The 23,668-nt window shown below is 40.3% G+C and overlaps 1 protein-coding gene across 1 annotated transcript; it reads right to left on the bottom strand.

Moving 5' to 3' along the window:
* Positions 1–4,335: 4,335 nt before the first annotated feature.
* Positions 4,336–5,998, bottom strand: LOC115683454 (phloretin 4'-O-glucosyltransferase-like). The gene has a single exon (XM_030607989.2). It carries the CDS (start codon positions 5,850–5,852, stop codon positions 4,467–4,469), a length of 1,386 nt encoding a protein of 461 aa, XP_030463849.1. The 5' UTR covers positions 5,853–5,998; the 3' UTR covers positions 4,336–4,466.
* Between the last annotated feature and the right edge of the window lie 17,670 nt (positions 5,999–23,668).

Genomic DNA, 23,668 nt, shown 5'->3' with positions numbered 1-23,668 from the left:
AAAAAAAAAAGTGGCCTCGAAAAAAGTTGGTCAATCAATTGGCAAGATTTATTCATATTTTTTTAGATTGAAAAAAAAACGAGTAAAATATGAAATTAATAATTTCACAATATATTCCTTATTGTCTATTTTTATATATCTTTAACATTTTACATTATTGAGCCAAAAACACCCTTCTTCTTAGGGTGCGTGCGGAGGTAGATTTCCTGCAGGGAGGCGAGGTTGGCGACGGGGCCGGAGAAGGCGTTCTTCTGAAGGGATAGGGTCATGAGGTGGGAGAGGTCGGCGGGCAGGGTCCTGGCGAGGGACCGGGAGGCGAGGTTGATGGCGGTGACGCGGGAGGAGGAGTCGCAGTTGACTCCATCCCATTTGCAGTAGGAGGTGGCGGAGGACCAGCCGGACGGGGCGGGGGACACGGTGGCCCAGAGCTCGAACATGGCGGAGGTGTCGTCGCCGGACGCCGCAGCCGCGGCGGAGAGGAGGAGGAGGAGGAGGGTTGCCATGTCGCCCATCGTAGAGAGGGAGAGGGAGGAAGACGTGTTGTGGTGCTACGTTGTTGCGTTGTATGGTTGATGATTTGGTTCGGTTGACGGACAGCAAAGAGAGAGAAAGAGAATATGATTTTTAGCGGGATTTTGAGGGAGATAACGGGAATTATCTAATTTGTTGCTTCTAATTTTATAAAAAACAATTTGCCTTAATTAAGGAAAAGCAAAATTAAGCACTAGCTTAAGTAAAGTAATTCCCATATTTTGCGCTTCTGGCGCCTTCTAATTTTATTTCAGACCTTATATTTGTGTGAATTGTTAATTAATTCCTTAAAAGCGATAATATATAACTTGTATAAAAAAGGAGGTGCCAGACACGGATCTGACAAAATAATCCACCGAGAAAACAAAGTTCAAAAAAAGATTTTACGCTTACAAGTTATATCGTACAAAATTTCGAAATCTTTCATAACCTTTTAATGAGAAATTTTTGGATCATTATCTGTTATAGATGTGGATTGGCATAAAGTGTCGGATAAGAATAAAGATAAAATCATGTTAATTGGTGGAAAAAAAAAAGAAAGGTTTGCATTATTGATAGTCTCAAATGACAATTTTATTTATTTATTTATATTTTTTTTCTCTTTTTTTTTTCTCTATTGATAATGTTTTGTTTGAGTAGAATCCAACTTCCGACCTGTTTTGTTTGGACTGTGGAGACTTCTTTTCTAGGGGGTGTGAAGCATAGTCTAAAGAACCTTTGCAATCTGCTGAGCTGGCAAAACGCGGGAAATGAATGGTTAGTGCTTTTGTCCTTTTGTTACATCATACGTACTCGATGTTTTTATTTTACGAAAAATAAATTATTTAAAAAAATATTTTTCAAAAATTGATCATTTAAGACACTGACGGAAAATATTTCTTGATCAACAACGATCTCTGTCTAAATCACGGAGCCATGTATATGTACGTGTAGTCAATTTTTAAGAAAATATTATTTGAGTTGTTGGTTTTTCACGAGATAAATAAAGTTAATTAAGCTTGGTTGACAGAGTTTGATGTGGACAGGTGTCGAAGAGAATCGGGAGTTGTTGAACGTTGATTTGATAAGATTAATGAGTTGTGATGGTGATAATCTTTCTTCGTTTTATTTTGAAAAAATGAGATAAATAATTTATGAACTTTAGCTGAATTTGTAATGTGGTTCTAAACTTTATAATTTATTTAATATAATTTATAAACTTTAGCTTTGAATTTTTAATTTATTTAATATAGTTCATGAATTTTGGATATATGTTCAATACAGTCTTTGGATTATATGAAAATGTTTGATGTTGTCCCTAAATTTAAATTAATTGAAGGAAAAAATCAAATATTTTTATATAATACATGGATTAAGTTGAACGTATACAAAAAATTTAAGGACCACATTAAACAAATTAAAAATTCATGAATGATACTACATGTTGGGCTAAACTTCATGGCCCACATTGATTATTCCTTTTTTTTGTTTTTTGATTGCGGGTATCATATTGCTAAGCATCATCTCTAGGGGTTGTCCAAGGTCAAAAGATTGTTAGCCTTTCATTAAGTCTTTAGATTCGGTCAAAACTCATGAATAGATCGTACCGATAATAGTCATGTGATATCTCGAAATCATTTAAAGAGGTGTCAATGGGTCGGGTCAGGTTGAGTCGGGTCGGGTCAAGTTTCTATGATACCCGACCCGACCTGAATCACAAGGGGCGCATGCTCTCTCTCACCTGGCCCGGCCCAAAACGCATAGAACCCGAAGAGAAAATCCAGGTCGGGCCGAGCCAGGTTTTCGGGTTCGCAGTCGTCCGAAGGCGGGGGAGGAGGAGCAGGAGGAGTTGGGGAGTCGCCAGATGGAGAGGGACAGCGGTGCTAGCGGTGGCGCCTCCCTAACACAAGAAGGTCAGCATGGAGAAGTTGTGGAGTGGTTGGGACTTCACCGGTGTCGTTGCCATGGGAGGCGGAGGAGGGAGGAGGAGAACGAGAAAAGAGCTGCCCAAAAACCTCAGCGGCGACGGCGCGTATGGAAGTATATGATCGATCGCGTGTTGATGAGCGCGTATTTGTGTGATGCGCCCAGTTGCTCTTGCGTTGATCGAGTGGAGGATCGCAATGGTGGATAGAGAGAGAGAGAGAGAGGGGGGGAGGCGACGATGGTGTGGTGAAGAAGAAGGAGGAGGAGGAAGAAGAAGATGAAGAAGAGGAGGATGAGGATGTGCTACGTTTTTACAGAGAGGGGGTGAGCGTGAAAAAGAAAAAAAATGAAAGAGACGAGAGATGATACAATTTAGTATCTATCTAGGGTTTTTTTAAGTCACGGGCCGGCTGTCAAAAGAGCCTAGCTCGAATCGACCTGGCCCAAAACATGGATAATATTCGAAATTTAGAGCTCTTACCCAACCCAGAAGAGGACCGCCCTGAAGAAGCCCTAAATTTTCAGGCTGGACCGGGTCGAGCTGGGCTTTATTGACGGCCCTAATTTAAAGAATCGTAATTTTAGATAGACCTCCAACTTCAGACGCGCAATTGAAGATTGAGGATAGCTCCGCCACTCTCGTATTTCAATATGAGTTGCTCTCACAATACCCTTTCTCTCTCATAGTGGACCCTAGTCGCTCAATTGACAAACCTTCGTAGTTCAATGATTTAGCCAAATTGATTTGATTGTCTTTTCAATTTATCAATTTAAGCGAGGTCTGCCATGGGGTTTGGATTGTGACGATCTTAACTAATCAATTGATTGTCGCATGGCGAGTCCTAATTAGTCAACATTATGTTCCAAACCCCCATTTTAGGCCCTTAATCCTATGTTGCCCCAAGCATGTGCACCAGCTAAGTTCCATGACACTATTTGAACGGCTGAGATTGAATCTCCCTCATTTTTATTTTCCCTTTTATTTTCCTTCTTTTTCCCCATTTTCGGTTTTTCCCGATCTGCCCCTGCCCATGCACGGCCGAAACTGTTCACATTGTAGAGATTTCTTTTCATGCGAGCCACCGTCATCATCGCTGTATCGTTGTCGTTGGCCTAGCACGAGCCTCCGCACGCTTCGCCGGCCATATCCAACCCCGTGGCAGCCCCTCCCCCTCTATCTGAGAGACTCACCGTCTCTATTCGTCTGCTTGATCGAGCACGGCTCCATGGGCCTCGACCACAGTGTTAGCCATAGCCCTCGGGCGAGGCCCCTATTTCTTCATGTACAAACGGGCAGATAAAAAGAGACATTGGTTGATGACGGTGACAGGGAGGGCGACCCACATAGGGAGGCGACGGCAGCGGGGTCTAAGCGACAGCTACGTTCAGGTGATGGCGGCGACGCGACATCGGGGCTGGGGTACCAGCTCTTTGTCAGATTGGTGTATGTTAAGATTTTTCTTTTTTTTGGTGGTTAGGATAAATCTTCTCAAAGCTTAGGGGTGCTTTGGCCAAACGGGGTAACTCTATTAGGCAAAACTATTAATTACTTTTAGAGTATCCTAAATTAGTAAATTGAATCAATATAAGTAGTCAAGGACTCTCTTGTTAAGGTGTTTGATTTAGTCTATATAAAAATCAAACACCTCTCTTGGCTGGGGTATCAGCTCTTTGTGAGGATTGTTATTGTCATTTGGCCTTATTTTATTTGCTATTAGCTTAGCTCGTTACCGATTCAATTGATGCTATGACATCTCTTGGCTGTGGCCTTTTATGCAATGCAATATAATGGAATGATATTTCAGGCCACAATATAGTTGCCAAGTTTTTTTTGCTAATGTGCTTCTTTCATAGGACTGCTCATGAGGTTGGCCAGTGATCATGTAAATCCCCAAAGAGTATACTAAATTTCATCCACGTTAATTTCTTTTGGTAACAAAGGAGGACCAAAGTCCGTCCTTAATGACATCATAATTCTACGTGGTATGTCAAAAAAGCCTTTGGTTCAATTCCAAATTGAACTCTATTCTTCAGCTAGAAGCAATCTCTTCCAAAAAAGCCTTGAGATTCTTGTCCGCAGACCCACCTTCTTTGGCGGCCTCGATTGCCGAATCCTTCAGATTTCTGGCGTTCCCTCTCATTCCCTCGCTCCTCTCGCCACCTCCCATGATCAATTCCAAGCACCTCTCGAGCTCACCTCCTTCCACAACGCCTTGTTCATTCCCCTTGACCCTCACCCCAACCCTCCAGACATCTTCGATGAGCATGGCATTGGTTAGCTGGTCGGCCCACAGCGGGAACGCCACCATCGGTACCCCGCAGAGGAGGCTCTCCAGCGTCGAGTTCCAGCCGCAATGCGTGACGAAGCACCCGATCGAGGGATGCGACAAGACCTCGACTTGGGAGCACCATGGTACTATCATCCCTTGTTTCAATAGCTCCTCTTCACAGCTCAATTGATCCTCAGATTCCTCTTGCTTTTCTTCTCCGGCTTTCCGGATCACCCAAAGGAATGGCCGGCCGGTGCTTAACAACCCGCGTGCCATTTCTTCCTTTTGTGGCTTCGATAGCGTGGAAATACTTCCGAATGATACATAAATCACCGAGGCCTCAGGCTTCGTGTCTAACCACTCGATGTAATCCCTTGAGCCTTGAAAGAGGTCGCCTCCTAGTGATGTGTCGGAAGAGTCTTGTCCCACGAAGGAAGGCAATAGCGGCCCGACGGCCACTAATTCGAGCTCATCAATAGCCTTCAATTGCTCTGATTCTAATGCATCAAAAGTATTCACAAGCACTCTTGGTCTTCTATCCTCCTTGAGCACTTGGATTTGCTTTTCAATTAAAGTATAAAGGAAACCAAATGGACTTCCTGGGGACAAGAAAGAAGGGACGTCGCGGCCCGTGAGCGGCGGCAGACCCGGTAATTGAGTCGGCGATGAAGGACCATTGCTCTCATTTGTGATATTGTCAACGTAGCCATTGGAATAATAGTAATATATCTCGAACAATGTGGCTGGTTGAATCCAAAGTACAACGGATGGGATGTCATAACAATGCGCAACGTCGGCCAACCAAGGTGCGACCGCCGTGTAAAATATGCAGGTGAAGCTCTGGCCCTTATCACGGCTCGCCTCAATGAGTTGTCTAAGGGCTTCCGAACACCTTCGGGCCGTCTCGTCCATATGGTGCTCCAGGCTATTGCTACTCGGTTTCGATCCTTCTTCGACGCCATCAGAGTAGGTGGCGAATGTCAGACGATCAGAGGCTTGGAACCCGCGCATGCGGCGGTGGGCGGACGTCGTGGTGGTGAACGTGACGGAAGCACCAGTTCGGAGGAGACGCCTCGTGAGTTGGAGGGCGGGATTTATGTGGCTTTGGCTGGGAAAAGCCACTACGAGGAAGTTGGGGTTTGCCATAGCTTGTTCAGGGTGAGAAGGTTCAAGTGTCTAACTTCTCGTTGGCTTGGCATGATGCGTTTTTATATGGAGTCTGGATTCGAACTTTGCGGTTGAAATGGTTGGTAGTTCTTCCATAGGCTGGATCCATCGTACGTTCTTTTCCTAAGATAGCACAAGTTGTTGCTCACGCTTCTATTTTCTAGTTTATTAGTCATTTTTCTAGATGGTGAGAGTTTCTAGAAGAACTTTTTCATCAGATGAAATCCTACAAAAATAAATTTGTCCAGCTTGTTTACTGAAACAAGTTCTTGTTAACTTGCTATTCACAGTTTTCTTTTTATTTATTTATATATATGCCTATATTATAGTGAACTTGAAATAACAAGAGTTGAATAATGGTTCATAATTCGAAAAAGTTTCTTGATAAAATATCAAACTTACAACACTACTAGATTCGCCACTATGCTACCGATAATAAGTGGAAAAAAAAATATTCTCAGACTCCATTTGTTTCGCGAGAAATGACCGATTTGGAACATGTTTTCCTAAAAAGATCGCTTCTTTTGCTTATAAAAATAAATGAAATTATTATACTTTCATCACCTGTAAAAATGTTTAGACATAAACTTTTGTTAATAATGAAAATTTATTTCATTGACTAATTATTTCAAATGATATAAGCAATCATTTTTAGGAAAATATTTTTCAAATCATTCATTTTCTGCAAAACAAACTGAGCCTACGGCTCTGTTTGTTCACGGAAAACAATTTTCAGGAAAACGTTTTTCAGAATTTTGGCGTTTGGTTCACGAAAAATAAACCAATCAAGAAAACATTTTCCGCCAATGAAAAAACACCTTCAAAAGTGGGAAAAATGTTTTCCGTTTTTCAGAAAGCGAAAAACATTTTCCATGGTCTTTGTTTCTCCTCTAGACCAAGCACTTTCTTTCACCAAACACCTCTTCCTTTTATTTTTATTTTTATTTTCTTTTTTTTTAAATCATGTTTTTAATTATTTTTAATTTTTATTTTCAAATTATTTTTAATTTTCTTTTCTTTCCTTGACGACGGCTGATGATAGGCCAAGGAAGAAGCATAAAAGAAAAAGAAAGAAAAGGAAAAAATAATTAAAGAATTCGAATTTTTTTGGTAATTTTCCTTGGAAAATTAAATCAGATACCAAATGGTGAAAAATATTTTCTTGTTCATTTTCAAGTTTTGGTCAACCACCGAAAAATATTGTCATCTTCCTGGAAAATTGCTTGGAAAATATTTTTCAGAAATATAACATTTTTTGTGAAACAAACGAAGCCTAAAATTATAAAATTTCTGTGATGTATGGAACTACGAGAGTTCATGTTCCTGAAATTAGGCACCTAAATCATGATGGAAACTTTTCATATACCATACAGAATTAGGCATCCAAATATATTTAACCGCAAGCACTATCTCGTACTTATGTACCTACATACTCGACTTTTATTATTATCCAGATTTTCTCATTGCATATATGTAACATTTAGGAGCTTGATGATCAAGTCTAGTGACCAATATGCTTCCTTTTGGATCTCTTCCAAGAATGCCTTGAGGTTCCTATCCGATGACCCCCCTTCTTCGGCAACTTCTCATGCCAAACCCTTCCACTTCTTGGCATTCCTCGTAATTTCCTCTCCCTCCTCTCCATCTCCCACCCCTAATTCCAAGCACCTCTTGATCTCATCTCCTTCCATGGGACTACCATTCCCTCTCCTTCCTCTTCTTTGTCCCTGCGGAGCAACCACGAGAATGGCTGGCCAGCGCCAAGCGCCCCTTGTGCCATCTCTTCCATTTGTAGGCTCGATAGCATGGAGATGCTCCCAAATGACGCGAAATCAAGGAGACCTCCGGCTTGGTGTGTGGCTATCAGTTGTAGTCTCGCGAGCCCCAGAAGAGACCGCCTTCGAAGGATTTGACCGAGGCCTTGCCCTTCCAAGAACGCGGAAAGTATTAGCGGGCCGATTACGAACATGGTAAGCTTATGACCTATGGCTTTCAAGGACCCAGGGTCTAGTTCATTGAATGGGTTCACGAGCACTTTCGGATTCTTCTCTTCTTTGATGATACTAGTTTATCGAAGGGATTAGCAAGCCGATCCCGGCAAAAGAATCGTTATTGATGGTTTATTGATGGTTGAGGGAATGTGCAGAGAATGGGCCACATAAGCTGTTGGTTGTTTGTTTGTAAAACAAACAAAATAGTGCATTTTCCTTTGTCCCACATAGGAAAGTTTTGAGAAAGTGGGCCACTTTATAACTGTGAATATCTTCTTGCTCTTTAGAGTGAAGACAATGGGGTGTGTGCTAGTCCACACAATACCCGCGTGCGGGTGCGCGATTTTGGCGCGATTATTAGGCGCACTTAGCACTTAGCACTTAGCACTTAGCACTTAGCGCGGCCGCGGTTTAATTAGCTCTAATCCCTTTATTTTTTTATTTTATTTCGTAAGGTTATCTCCTTAATCTTTATTAGTTGAAAGGTTGTTTTTTGTTTATTAAATAATTTTCGAAATTATGAAAATTCGGAATTTTTATTTATTTATTTTATTCCGAATTTTACATGTGTCTTTCCAAGACAACTTTTGAAAATTATACTTGTTCAGTTTTTAATCCTTTCCGAAGGGTTGCATCTATTCAGTTTGCAACTTCTTCCGAAGGAATATTTTTGTTAGCTTTGCAACCTTTCGTGAAGAGTTGCCAATGTTCTTTAAGACCGATTTCTATATATGTAAGTTTTTGGCAAGAAAGAAAAAAACGAGATCAATTTCTTCAAGTCTTCTTTCGAAAACTACAGTCATCATTTCTTTGTTTCGTAGAGAGACCCTGGAGAAATACTAGAATTGCTATCTAGTATTCTCATTTTGAGACTTTGTTGTATCCTGGAGGATTTTTGCCGGTGACCATTAGCAACAATTGTGGGGCAAATAAATCCTTAAGGAAAGTGATATCACGCCTCAAAGTCCGACTTGATTGCTCTTTGATTCGAAGCCATTCATATTTTACAACATAAGCCACCAAAGAACGACCATCATATAAATCGCGCACGCAAACTCGCAGCCTTCATCGCGACTAGCAACGATGAGGTCTATCAGGGTTTCTGAACCTCGCTTTATTTTGAGCATGTAGCATTCGAAGTCGACGGCTGGATTGAGCCCATCTCAGAGCTGCGGGGAAGGTTGCATAAACCTTCAGGAGGCTCGACGGACTTAATCATGCGGGGGCAAAGCCGACATGGCGTGGTAAAGGCGACATGCGCACAGTCACATGGAAGACTCCTAGCAAATTGGAGAGCCTTGTTTATGTGGCCCTAATTCGGAAAAACTTCAATTGGAAAGTTGAGAGGATCCGTATAGGGCATGTTTCGTTCGACTTTGGGGGAATGCAAGTACTTTTGGGCTAAATGGGTTTTTCGAAATGCAAGTAGTTTTTGATAAGTATTTTTTAAAATCAACTTGGGCTAAAGGACTTTTGCTAATATTTTTTTAAGAAAAAAAGGGCTTCGGTGGAGCTTAACCACCAGCCACCGCCACTGGCCATATCTGGTCGCCGGCCACCGCCGCCCAGGGTCGCGTGACCCTTAGACGATCACTGCCTGGGGTCCCTCGACCTCAGGTGTCGCCTGGATCACGCGACCTAGGCAACGCTTGGCCTGGGTTGCGTGACCCGAGCAACGCTTGAGGTCCATCAACCCCAGGTGGCCTGGGTCGCACGACCCAGGCGACGCCCGAGGTCCGGCGACCCTAGGCAGCTGTCGCCGGGGTCGGGCTAACCCTCAGGCGGCGGTCGCCGTCCGCTAGACCTGCCTCTAGGGAAGATGAACAGTCGCAATGAACAGTGCAAGTTGCATTCCGAAAATGCAACTTCTCAATGCACCTCCACCCTTGCATTGGTCAAAAGTCCCTTGGAGAACATTCCAAATGCAATTGCATCTCCTCAAGGTGAGTAAAAAAAGTTGCCAAATATCATTTGCATTTGGCCAAGGGACTTTAGAGCCCAAATGAGCATTCCAAATGCTGAACCAAACGGGGCCCATAGTAGTTTGGTCTACAGAATTACTAATGATGAATAGATGCAATGCTTCTTTCTCTAAAGTATTAAAATTATTTTGATTTTACATGCTTTAGAGACTGTTCCGTGGTTGATGAAGTTGGGTTTCGTTCTTAGAACTGTAAGAACAACAAGCAAAAACAATAACCATTTATTTTCTGCGTCATCGACTTGGAAAAGTCAATGACGTCTCTGTAACCCTTCCGTTCTCTCCCTCACTTTTTTCTCTTCGTGTCTTTTTCAACCTTCAACCATGGGAAGACCTCCCTCTCTTGTTGATTTTATTTGTGTTTTTATATTGTTCTGCTCTTGTTTTTCCATTTCTCCGGATCTACATGTGAGAGTTGAACTCTCTCGTTCTAGTTCTACAATTGTGAGCTATTCTCTCCCGATCTAAATCTAGGAGTATAATAAATATATATTTGGGGGATTTGATGCCCTTGTGCTGTGTCCATATGCAAGTCATCTATCTTCAGCTTCAATGGTGATTGCAAGAACTCTAGTGTCTTGCTGAATCACGAAGAATTACTCCCCCAAATGTTAGATTTGTGTTCGTTCAACCTGTTTTAGTTGTTGCACGGCAATGCCGTAGTTACTGGAGGATAAATTTTCGACGTGTGTTCATCATTGTTATATTTCGTCGATCCGCCCATGATGTGTGTGTCCAAGGGACACCATTTGCTCTAATAAGAAGTGCGTCTGAGAGACACCTTTTGAAGAGGTGCGATGAGATTTTCTTAAGGGAAGTTAAGGTAACTTCATCAGAATTAGAATATCGAACAACAGATAAGTAAATTTTGAAGAATCAGAACTCTCTCTCTCTCTCTCTCTCTCTCTCTCTCTCTCTCTCTCTCTCTCTCTCTCTCTCTCTCTCTCTCGACGCATAAGGATTCCGTATCTACTTTGAGAAAACAATCGGCATTAACACTGTGGAATGATAATACTTTCCTTGTGATTGTATTCGGACCAACGTGAAATAGATTCATTCATCGTTTGCTGGTGATTCAACGTACGTTCCTGGAAAATTGGTTTGGAGTGCATCGAACAAGTTAGTCGATTCTCCTGACACTTGCTTCCAACATTGGTATCAGAGCATCGGTTATGATCTATGCCTTGTTTTTTCCGGCGAATTTTTTCGCTTGTTATTTGATATGGGGATCAAGAGAATTCATATCGTTTGGATGTTCATTACTTAGAAATTGCAACATGAATCGTCGAAAATGAGATCGGATGCGACGAACGGGTTTGGAGGATGAACGCCGTTCTGTTTGACCCTGTATCGAATATTTTTTTTTCATTAAAATTGAGATATTATTATATAAAGTTAAAGAACTCACCGAGATGAGCAGAACGGGGGGTCGAACGCCGCCGGAAACCTCCGGACGCGCCGCCACGCGCGAGCTTGAAAGCCACGCGCGCGTCGCCAACCGGCGTGTGCTGACGTCAGCAAAACTGTCGGTAACCGACATGCTGACGTCATTGATGGCGTCATCTCGCCGGCGAACCGACCTCCGGTGACCGGCGACCTGACCCGACCGTCGACCCGACCCGATGACCCGACCCAGTTACCGACCCAACTCGTTAACCGGTCAACGGTCAACCGATCGGACCGGTCAACAGTCGAACCGGTTGGACCGGTCGGACCGGCTCAGAAGCCCGTATTGGGCAGGCGCGTGCGCCACAAGCACCGCGCACTTAGGCGGCGCGTGTGGGCACGTGGGAGCTCCGATTGGAGCGTGGTTGGTACGGTTGTGTTCGTATTCAAATTCTCTACATTGTGGTATAGTTATTTTATATGTTTGAGGCTTTTAAATGTATAAAAATGTGCACGAAACCCTAAATAGGCATATTTTGGGGGTATATTTGCATTATTTATTCCTTCTAACCTGTATTTCACTATGGTTTTAGAAATACATTAGCTAGCCTATGTGAAAATGACCACATACATGTTGTGTAGAGCTCGGTTCGGTGATAGCATGTATATGGTTTGACGTGCTTGCAATTTCCTAATTCTGAGCATACTAAAACAATGGCTGGAGATCTTTGTGTCTCGAATTCTGCATATGATTGTATTTGATGTAATGAATTATTTGTAAGTTGGTGATCATTACGTGAGGTCATGTAATCATCTTTTCTAGTGGGAGTTCGTAGGTTGGTAGAATTCAAAGGAGTTCTCACCTAGAACTTAAAAATTTGCGCAAATTAAACAAGTTAATGATGGTAGAACAATTGTACGTCGAAGCTGATTGGGAACATAGTGAACTTTCGTTTCGATATCTTTTGTTGAATTATCATTAATTTAGTTTGTCTTTGCTGCAAATTAAAATGTGTGTTTATGTGGAAAATGTGCTAGTATTGATTCTGTGTTTATTATATCAATGTGTAACAGAAATTGATTATGGCTTCGGCATCCAAGACCATTATGGCTGACCTCAACAAGGGTAAGAAGCTGAATGGTGACAATTATGATATTTGGCACCGAAAAGTTCAGTATATCCTTGAGGAGCAAGAGGTTTTGGAAACCCTCAACCACACCATGGATGAACCTGAGCATAGAACTTCTGCTCAACATAGAAGAGATCACGAAACTTATCAAGCTTGGAAAAAGAAAAATAGCATTGCTCGCATTATGTTGCTGAGTTGTATGCAAGATGATCTCATGTGTGAGTTTGAAAGTTATGACAAAGCTCAAGCAATGTGGGTTGCCTTGAAAGATAAGTTTGGGGGTACGTCTGCCACTAAGTTGAGGAGGCTCACCATCAAATTTGACACATACCGGAAGCGCTCAAATCTATCGATGAGGCAGCATCTTCGGGAGATGTCAAACATGATACGTGAGCTGAAGTCGGCAGGTCATACCTTAACTGACGAACAACAAGTTCAGGCTGTTATAAGATCTCTTCTTGACAGCTGGGAACATATGAAAATTAATATGACGCATAATGAGAATATCGTCACTTTTGACGATATTGCGCGTCATTTGGAATTAGAAGATGAGCGCCTAGAAGCTGCAAAATCCTCTACCCATGCTTATGTTGCTGAATCAGGTTCGGGCAAAGCTTCGAGCTTTAAGTGCAAGAGGAACCATAAATTCAACAACAAAGGAAAAGAGACTGATCAGGCACCCAAGAGAGCCAAGACCTTCCGATGCAAGAAGCGTGGCGGGAAGAAAAACAAGGCCAAGATGATGTGCTACAATTATGGTAAACTGGGCTACTTCGCTCGTGAATGCACTAAGCCGAAAAAGGTACCACATTACTCCATTACTTTGAGTAATGCTTTTGTTTCTAGTACTGTAATGCTTGCTGAATCTCATCCAATATGGACTGTAGACTCAGGAGCAACATACCACGTAGCTAGAGACCGAGGAGCATTTGTGGAGTATTGTCGGATACAGCCTGTAAGAAGATGGATATATGTTGGAAATAACTCAAGAGTTGAAGTGAAGGGTATCGGCACATGTAAATTAACCTTTCGTGGTGGTCGAAACCTATTCCTACATGATGTCCTCTATGCTCCAGATATTTGGCGAAACTTGGTTTCTGTAGTTGTTCTTCTTGGCTTAGGTTATGTATTTAATTTTCATGGTGATTATGTTGACATTTTGTTTGGAACAGTTTATTACGGTTCTGGTTATGTATTGAATGGTTTCATGGTGTTAGACATTGACTATGATGTGTACAAAGTTAATGTTGATGGTTGTTTTTCTTTAATTGCATCTTCTAGTAATGTGGAGATTGATGCAAGTACTTGGCATGCTAGACTGGGTCACATTGGGTTACAAAGAATGAAACGATTAGCAAGAGATGGCCTTTTGGGGTCACTCGCTAATGTTGAACTACCCCTATGTGAACATTGTCTAGTGGGAAAAATAACTAGAAAACCATTTGGTAAAGGAACCAGAGCTAAACTTCCATTGCAACTTATACATTCTGACATTTGTGGTCCTTTAAATGTGAGGACGAGGCATGGAGCCTCATATTTCATTACTTTTATAGATGACTTCACGCGTTTCGGTTATGTTTTTCTGATCTACCACAAGTCCGAAGCATTGGATTGCTTTAGGCGGTTTATAGCTTTGGTAGAGAATCAGTTGAACAAAACAATAAATGCATTGAGAACCGATCGCGGACGTGAGTATCTATCTGAGCAATTCAAGGCTCTTTGTGATGAAAAGGGAATTATAAGACAATTGACTATTCCTGGTACTCCACAACAAAATGGGGTTGCAGAAAGAAGGAATAGAACCCTATTGGAAATGGTTAGGTCTATGATGGCGCAGGCAAATCTACCTGTCTCATATTGGGGAGATGTGTTATTGACTGTTGCCTATATACTTAATCGTGTACCCTCTAAGTCAGTTGCTTCCACCCCCTATGAATTGTGGACTGGTAGGAAACCAGACTTAACTAATCTACGACCTTGGGGGTGTGCAGCATATGTTCATGATTTTTCCATAAATATGGCAAATTAAGCCATAAAGGGAAGAAGTGTATCTTTATTAGATACTCTAAACACTCCAAAGGGTACGTGTTCATAGGTGAACAAGCTGATAGAAGTGCGACTGAAATGGAGTCACGGGATGCCACGTTCTTGGAGAACGATTTTCCTAGTAGAGGTGAGATCGATAAGGACTTCTAATTACATGAGATGAAAGATCCCGATAACACACCCACTAATGTTATTGAGGGAAATACAGATTTACCTCAACATACAAGACTTAGTGGGAGTGTAGCGTCGCCTGGCGAACTGAATTCTCAAGAAGTTCAGTTGCGTAAAAGTAATCGTAAAAGTATTCCCCGTCGTCGATTTGAGAAAGGGAAAGCATTTATGATTGCTCCACAAGACGATGCGGAGCCTAAAAGAGTTCAAGAGGCTCTCTCATCTCCTGACAAGGAAGAATGGAGAAAAGTTTTGGAAGACTAAATTGAGTCTATGAGGACAAATCACGTCCAGGACTTGGTTGATCTGCCACCCGATCGCAAGTCTTTTGGAAACAAATGGGTTATCAAGATTAAGCAAAGGGCAAATGGATCCATTGAAAAGTATAAGGCTCACCTTGTGGCGAAAGGCTATACTCAACAAGAGGGTATAGACTATGAGGAAACTTTTTCACCAATTGTAAGGTTTGCCTCCATACTCCTTATCCTAGCCATTGTTGCACATTTGGACCTAGAATTACATCAAATGAATGTAAAGACAGCATTTCTCAATGGAGAACTAGATGAAGAAATCTATATGAAGCAACTGATAGGTTTCATTGCTGAAGGTCAGGAGCGTAAAGTTTGCAAACTTCATCGCTCAATATATGGCCTTAAGCAATAATCTAGACAGTGGTATTTTCGTTTTCATCGAGCCATAACTTCTTTTGGGTTCACGATGATCGAAGATGATCACTGTGTGTATATCAAACAGTCCGAGGATAAATTTATGATATTTTCTCTTTATGTGGATGGTATTCTGTTGGCTGGGAATGACAAGGGTTTGGTTAGAACCATAAAAGAATGGCAAAAGAACACTACAAGTGCCATAACTTGTATACGGCACTCACTTTGCTGCCATAAGTTTTTTTTTGGATCACTTTAGTGCTAAAATTTTTGAAAAACGATCACTTAAGTGCCAACTCCGGTGCCGTACACAATTTTTCGCCGGAAATCCGACGTGGCATTTTTTTTATTAATTTCTGAAGCTGACGTGGCTCGCCGGAGATTGGCACTTAAGCGATTGTTTTTCAAAAATTTTAGCACTTAAGTGATCGTTTTTAAAAAATTTTAGCACTTAAGTGATCGTTTTTCAAAAATTTTAGCACTGAAGTGATCCAAAAAAAACTTATGACACTTAAGTGATCGTTTTTCCTCCGACTTGGCACCAAAGTGATCCGAAAAAAAAGTTATGGCACCAAAGTGATCTCCGTACACAAGTTATGGCACTTATAGTGTCCTTTTGCCATAAAAGAATAGTTGTCATCTAATTTTGAAATGAAGGACATGGGAGAAGCTGCATATATATTGGGAGTTAATATTGAAAGAGATCGATCAAATAAACTCCTTGCTATGTCACAAGAGTCTTATATAATGAAGATTCTTGAACGCTTCAATATGCAGCACTGTAATCCCATTGATACCCCTGTTATGCAAGGCGAAGGCCTGAGTACTAAGATGTGTCCTAAGACTTCAGAAGAAAAGAAAGAAATGGTAACTGGTCCTTATGCAAGTGCTGTTGGAAGTTTGATGTATGCTATGATGTGTACTCGACTCGACATATGTCATGATGTAGGGTTAGTGAGCCGATATCAATCAAATCCTGGTCAAGCACACTGGAAAGTAGTTAAGAGGATCCTGAGATACTTGAAAGGCACTATGGACTATCGACTTTGCTATCAAGGGAGTGATCTACGCTTATTAGGATATTCTGATGCTGATTGGGGAGGAGACCTAGATGAGCGTAAATCGACATTTGGATATGCGTTCTTGCTTAATGATGGTGCAATTTCTTGGAATAGCAAGAAACAGACATACACAGCTTTATCTACAATGGAGGCAGAATTTATTGCATGTTCTGCTGCAGTGCAAGAAGCAGTATGGCTGAAACGTTTCTTGAAAAATTTAGCCATTGTCACTAATGTCTCAAGGCCAGTGACAGTATATTGCGATAGTCAAGCAGCCATTGCCTATGTGAAACATCCTAAGTACCATGGTAGGACGAAGTACATTGACATAAAGAATAACTTCATCAGAGATATAATAGCGCAGAAGGAAGTAGTCCTGCAATATATTTCAACCAACAGGATGGTTGCTGATCCATTTACGAAGGCTGTTCCTAGAGACGTGTTCTTGACCCACATGATGTCTCTAGGATTACATAGAATGTGATTATGAAATGTAATATTGTTGAGGATCACTAGATTATGTATGTATATGTATTGTACTTGTTTGTTAATGAATTGATGTTTTATCAATTAGTACAATGTTATGAGACTAGCACAAATACACATATATTGTTGAAAGGTATGTCACCAGGCAATGATTGGCTCACTCACATGAGCAATCACCTCAAATGCTATAGTAAGCGGGTTGAGATGAGACGATATGTACTATAAATGCCGGAAGAGCAGTTTAGTACATAAAACGATTTAATGTCGCCTTGATTGGAATCAAGATGAGGTCTGTTATTCGTATGTGATAAAACCGAACATGATAGTCCCACAATCATGTATGCCTGAAGGTAGCCGGATTCGAGTACTAAATTGGGCGCTGTGGAAAGCGAGCTGATATAGCACTTGGGCTAAACATGAGTACGTGAGAAGCACGTGACCATGTTTAGGCTAAGATCCGTATAATGGATATGACTAATAAATGACATACGCTCTTATAGAAAGAGAAATCCACTATAGCATGTAATTCATACTACATGTGCTTTATTTGACCAATAAGGGAGATGAGTACAATTATCCCTATTTATTCATCGTGTGAGTCCTTAAGGTAATTTATAATTTACCTTACTTTGTGCCCTATGTTACTTCTGACTATGTTATTGAAGTAGAAGATCAATGTTGCTACTTTAGCATGTTACTAGCGGTCATGAATAGATATGGCTTTTATAGGACGTGTCTAAGAAAGCAGTTGTTCGGAAATGGGGAGAGACATGAGTGCGAAGGAAGACTATTGTTGTTTTACATCTATCACATGTATTTACCGGTCGACCAATTATTTCGCCTTCGATGGTTTTGGAAATAATTGTAAATTCATGGTGTCCTTGAGAATAGTCAAGTATAGCCTTTAAGGGATAGGTATACTTGGATTGATGAAACAAAATATGTCTAGGGCACTGTGAGACATCAATTGTTTATTTTTTCTTTGGGGTTGTAGCCATTATATTATCCTTAACAGGTGCATAATTAGAGCTCCCAAGTGTAGGTGTACTCACTGGTCACACGGCTTTCTTGCCAGTATGAATTATTTCTAAAGTAGATGAATGATGAATGCCTTATGTTCTTGATAGAGCATGATCAAGCCCATCATGTGCGAGTGAGAGATGTTATATTTCGTCGGTCCGCCCATGATGTGTGTGTCCAAGGGACATCATTTGCTCTAATAAGAAGTGTGTCTGAGAGACACCTTTTGAAGAGGTGCAAGGAGATTTTCTTAAGAGAAGTTAAGGTAACTTCATCAGAATTAGAATATCGAACAACAGATAAGTAAATTCTGAAAAATCAGAACTCTCTCTTTCTCTCTTGACGCATAAGGATTCCGTATCTACTTTGAGAAGACAATCGGCATTAACGCTGTGGAACGATAATACTTTCCTTGTGATTGTATTCGGACCAACGTGAAGTAGATTCATTCATCGTTTACTGGTGATTCAACGTACGTTCCTGGAAAATTGGTTTGGAGTGCATCGAACAGGTTAGTCGATTCTCCTGACACTTGCTTCCAACAATCATTGACGAAGATACAAGATTCGGTGATTGGCCATTGATTATTTTGCTTAATAAATATATTAGGAACGAGTGTGTGCTTAACCCTACTAATACTGTGTTGATCTATTTGTTTTATAAATTTGGCTTTATATTGCAATATTCTGTTTACCCTGCTTTGATTCACTTTGTTACGAAGTCTATGTGCTTTTGATGTATGATGTTTAAGCAATGAATACAATTTTCTTAAACAAAAAAAAAACTTGGAAAAGCCACCGATAATGATTTGGCAGATTGTAGAACCACAGTTTTGGGAAGTAAATTAATATAAGATACGACAAAATGTATATCCATTGGCGCACACATTCTTTTTGTTTTCTTTAATCTTGGGGCTCGGATGTAGAGACTTGGCCACTTGATGGCTTAATAGACACCTTATAAGCCATGAACCGACCAGATCTAGATTTTTAACTTGTGCAGGAGCCTTGATCTAGAGTAGTTTTCATGCAACGTACTTCCTATGCTTCATTTAAATTATACATGACGATTCTACTATTCTAGATTTTCTTCCATGTTGGTAAATTTTTGAAACAAAAGGTAAGTGACCAAAATTGCTGGTACAAAATTACAGGTCATTTCCAATGATTTATAAGTGATTTATCAAGAATTTTATGAAATTACTAACTCTTTCTCACATATCATTTACTTATCACCTTCTCTTGTTTTTTTTTTTACCAAACGTCTTGAATTACTAGCTCCTAGATAAATTTACTAATCTTTATTTGAATAACGTGCCAACTTTTTTAACAAATCAAAAGGCCTCGGCCCACTACTGATCAGCCCATTCGCAAGACCATACCAATTTGAGTACAACTGGGCTCGGTTCAGTAAACACCAGACCTCTCATCTTCGGCTCGTCCAATTCACCAAAAGCTCCATCACCATCAATCGATCGTCTACCATCTCCGATCAGCAACGGTCGCCTTCAAATCTCCCTTGCCGGCCACCACAGCCTCCGCCGTGACGGAGCAGAGCACCAACGCTCATCACCACCAGTCAAACTTCTCTCACGCTCATCTTCAGTGCTCTGGACCAAGTCCAGGTCGTCCTATATTCAATCAAAGTCTAGAAACGATTTCGGTTTATTCCTGCTTTGCCTTTGAATTTCTGTTCTGTTCTGTTTTCTTCCATTTTCATTGGTGTCTTCCGAATTCTGTTGCTACTGGTCGCTGTGCGGAGGAGTAATCAAGTTTTCAACGAAGTGATCGAGTAAGAGCAAGTCTCTCGACGATGGAAGCTCACTGATCGCATTCAACAACGTCATGATCGTGACCATGGATTCTCTCTCTATATCTCTCTCTACATTCGTCATCATCATATGCACATTTGCTCTTATGTCCGCAAGTAATGACATTGTTGTTCCTGTTTCTGAACTGGTGTGCGCGAAGTACTCCGAGCTAGTTCAAAACTTTCTCGCCGGCGCAGATCATCACCGATGATGCATCGAGGACCTTCTCTCACCAGTTCAACAGCCGATCGGGACCGCTATCACGTCTCATCAAGGCTAATTCTCAATGCTCTGTTTTTTTGCCATTCTTCGTACAAAGCATAGGCTAAGAATTCCAGTTGAGATTTCTGCGAAATATTCTTCAAATTTAGGATTTGATAACGATCTGCACTCATTTTGATGCTGTTGTGATAAACTTGGACCATTATACTTGCTTTGATGTTGTGTTTAGATCTCTTCTTCGAACTAATCACCATGTGTTCGTTAAGTAATATAGTAAAATCGAGTGGTCATGAATTCGTTGGCATTTGACAAGTTATGTTCGCTGGATTGAGATTATGCTTGCTGGCTGCGTATTTTATTGCTCGGCTGATTGGTGTTTTGGAAAATGCCTCGATCATGGCTTGAAAAGTGACATGCAAGAGGCACCTGTGAGCTCAAGCTCTTATTTGAGAAAAAGTTGACCACTTTAGATCTTTGTTTGAGCCAAGGTTCACTCTGAATCTTTTTTTGAGAAAACGGTCTCACTTCATGCCATTATTTAAAATTTTGCTTTAAAATTACATTTAAATACTATTTTATCCGGTTAGCATTGATACGACACTTACGTGTCAGTCCACGTCAGTATTTATGTTTTTATTTTAATGTAAGAAACACATTGAATAAAACAACATACGTTTTAAGGGCCCAATTGCATAAAAAAATAATTTAGAAATCTTATTGAACATTTTGAATAAGTACCAAGTCATGCCTATTTCTCAAATTAGAAAAACATCACTCAATATAGTAAATAATGTTTGGGATGAGCTAGGGGTGAGCATCGATCCTCGTTCGGTTCCCCGGGAGACTGGGTCGGTCTTGGTCCTGGGACCCCTAGACCCTGCACCGTATGGGTTGGCCTTCGGTCTTGGGAGTTTAGGGTTGGTCCAACCCGAACCAACCCTGTATATAATATATATTTATATATAATGAAGCTTATATATTATATATTATAAATGTTTTTATCTACTCTAAACTCTAGTTTCCTTCTTATGCAGTTCGGTTTGCATTGCAAATTAGAAAGTAGAAAGAAACTAAGCCTAATTCGACAAAAAAAAAAATAGAAACCCTCTTTGTTTGCCTCGCTCTATTCGCCGCCTCACTCACCGCTTGCATGGCTTGCCGTTTGCCTATCTTTGCTTGCCTAGCTTGCTTTGCCGCTCACCTCGCTCGCCTCTAGCCTCGCCTCACTCGCCTCACGAGTGCAGTTCAGCTGGACAAAGATACTTTGTTAAGTATTAATTATGTGTGTTATTTGTTTTGTTTTCAAGTGTTCAAAAGTTGAAGCAAATAATTAAGAATGAACAAGATATGAAGTTGTATAATTCATAGTTTATTTTATGTATTTTGAACTTCTTATGATTTAATTGTATTTCATTTGTTTGTTTTTATGTTTATTGCTTTAAGCAAGTGTGAAATTTATGTTGTTACCTTATCTTATATTTATGTTTGATGTATACTAGTGTTCAGAGTTTGGTTGCTCAATGTTGCATTGTTGATGAATATGTAATTTAAAATAGTATGTTTGTCCTTTCAAAGAATGCAAAAAATGAAATAAAAAAAATAATCGATAGGTCTCAAGTTGACCTTGGAACTAGACTGGACCCATAAGGTCAGTCCGGTCTTTGCTCCTAGGCTCAACAGGGTCGGTTTTCGATCCCAAAAATTGAGGACCAACATTGTGTGGATTGGTCCTTGAGTTAGGTGCTGGACCAACCCGGATCATGCTCACCCCTACTATGAACAACATCAAAATAGAATTCATCAGCTACATATGGAATAATGAAATCAACTACTAGAAGAATGACCAACTGTTGAGAAGGCTTGTTCAAAATTCTTTTATTTTCCCTTTTAGTATGCGAAAAAGAGTCCATATTCATTATTCATATATCAACTATATTGCCACTCAACTCGGTACAATCTTCAAAGATTCATGCACATTTAAACAATGGTACAAACATAAAAATTCAAGTTAACATATAATATTTTATCATGAATCAATCCATTTTTTGATCCTCTACTTTAGCGAATTCTTCAACAAAGGCCTTGAGATTTTTGTTTGAAGATTCGCCTTCCTTGGAAGCCTCCATGGTCAAATCCTTCCACTATTTTGCATTCCTTCTAATTCCATCACCTCTCTCTCCATCTCCCATGACCAATTCCCCAAGCACTTCTTGATTTTACCTCCCTCGACAATAATGCCTTCTTCATTAATCTCAGACACTTGAACCCTGACCTTCGACACGTCCTTGATGAGATTTGCGTTTGTCATCTAATCAACCCACTGTGGGAATGCCACCATCGGAACGCCGCATACCGAGCTCTTGATGTTGGTGAGTAACGCTAATTTAGGTTAATAATCTTTGAAACACGAATTAGTAAATATAATGTATTGATAATCAAGTCAAATAAAAATTGGAAACTCGATTGGATTTGAAAAAAGAATAATTAAATGTCGATACGCAATTCAAATTAGGATTACTAACTCAAAAATGTAAGTAATTAAATCGGATAAAAAGGTGGGAAATAATTCTAATTTAAGTTGGTAATTTTGTGTATAAGTTAGTAAATTGAAAACATATGTAAATTATGAAAATAAAGGTTGGCACATTAGTACAAAAATTGCGAATCTTGCAAACTAAAAAAAAATTGGTAATTTCATAAAAAAAAAGTGGTAGGTTATCAATAAGTTGCATTAAAAAAAGGAAAATTTTATAAGGGACTAAAATGTCCTCATTTTCTCAAATAAGGGTCTGAAGTGGCCAAATCGCCTCAAATAAGGGCTTGAAGTGGTCAAATCGTCTCAAATAAGGACTTTTGGTCAGCCAATCAACATGTGACTATTCCAGCAGAAGTATTTTAGTCAAAACAATTCTAAATATATATTTTTAATTCTTTTTACTTTCCTTTTCTTTTTCTTCCCACTTCCCTTTACCGGCCATTGCCTCCGCCGGCCTCAGGCGAGGGCGATTTTCACCTATGCCAGATCTAGCGAGGGCAACCCTCGCTCGGCCTAGCCAACCTTGGCATCGGGCGAGGGTCGACCTCACCTAGGCTGGGTGGGCAAGGGCGACCCTCGCCTACGCTAGATCTGGCAAGGGCGAGGGTGAGGGCAGCCCTAACCTTTGGTCGGCGGAGAGTAGTGAAAAGAAGAAAAAAGAAAAAATTCAAAAAGTAAATGACGAAAATGTCCTTCGATCAAATAGGTCAAGCCATTTTTGGAGATTATATGGCTACTTCATACGCTTATTTGAAACAAGATCCACTTCTAATCTTTATTTGAGAAAACGATGTTGTTTTAAGTCCATCGTTTTAAAACGATGGCGTTTTAAGTCCTTATTTGAGAAGATGAGAAGAGCACTTCAAGCCATTATTTGAAATTTTTCCGTAAAAAAAATCATGGTTCAAGACCTAAGGATAAAACGTGTATATAATAGGGTTAATACCATGAAAAACCCCAAACTTGTACACTTATGATAAATTTACCCTAAATTAATTTTTTTTATCAACAAAAACTCCAAACTAATACACTTGTGACAATTTTAACCTCAGTTAGTTTCGTTAAATTTTATCATCAAATTTCTGAGTAAAATGACACGTAACAGTTAACGGGTGTACCAGTTTAGGATTTTACTCATTAGTTTATCACAGATTTATCTGTTTGTGATTTTTTGTGGTATTAATTCTATTTAACAAAGAGTAAATTTGTCAAAAATGTACCAGTTTAGGGTTTTTTGTGTTCTAAAAATTAATTTTGGATAAATTTATCATATGTGTATTAGTTTATAAT

Source organism: Syzygium oleosum, unplaced genomic scaffold, assembly GCF_021117445.2.
Source record: "Syzygium oleosum isolate NSW1041296 unplaced genomic scaffold, Sole_v2.1 Sole_v2.01, whole genome shotgun sequence".
Taxonomy (NCBI): Eukaryota; Viridiplantae; Streptophyta; class Magnoliopsida; order Myrtales; family Myrtaceae; genus Syzygium; species Syzygium oleosum.
The sequence above is the reverse complement of the archived record's forward strand: the minus strand, read 5'-3'. Positions and strand labels throughout refer to the sequence as shown.

Excerpts from the sequence above, each read along its gene's own strand:
- LOC115683454 (XM_030607989.2), bottom strand. The coding sequence starts at position 5,852 with ATGGCAAACCCCAACTTCCTCGTAGTGGCTTTTCCCAGCCAAAGCCAC.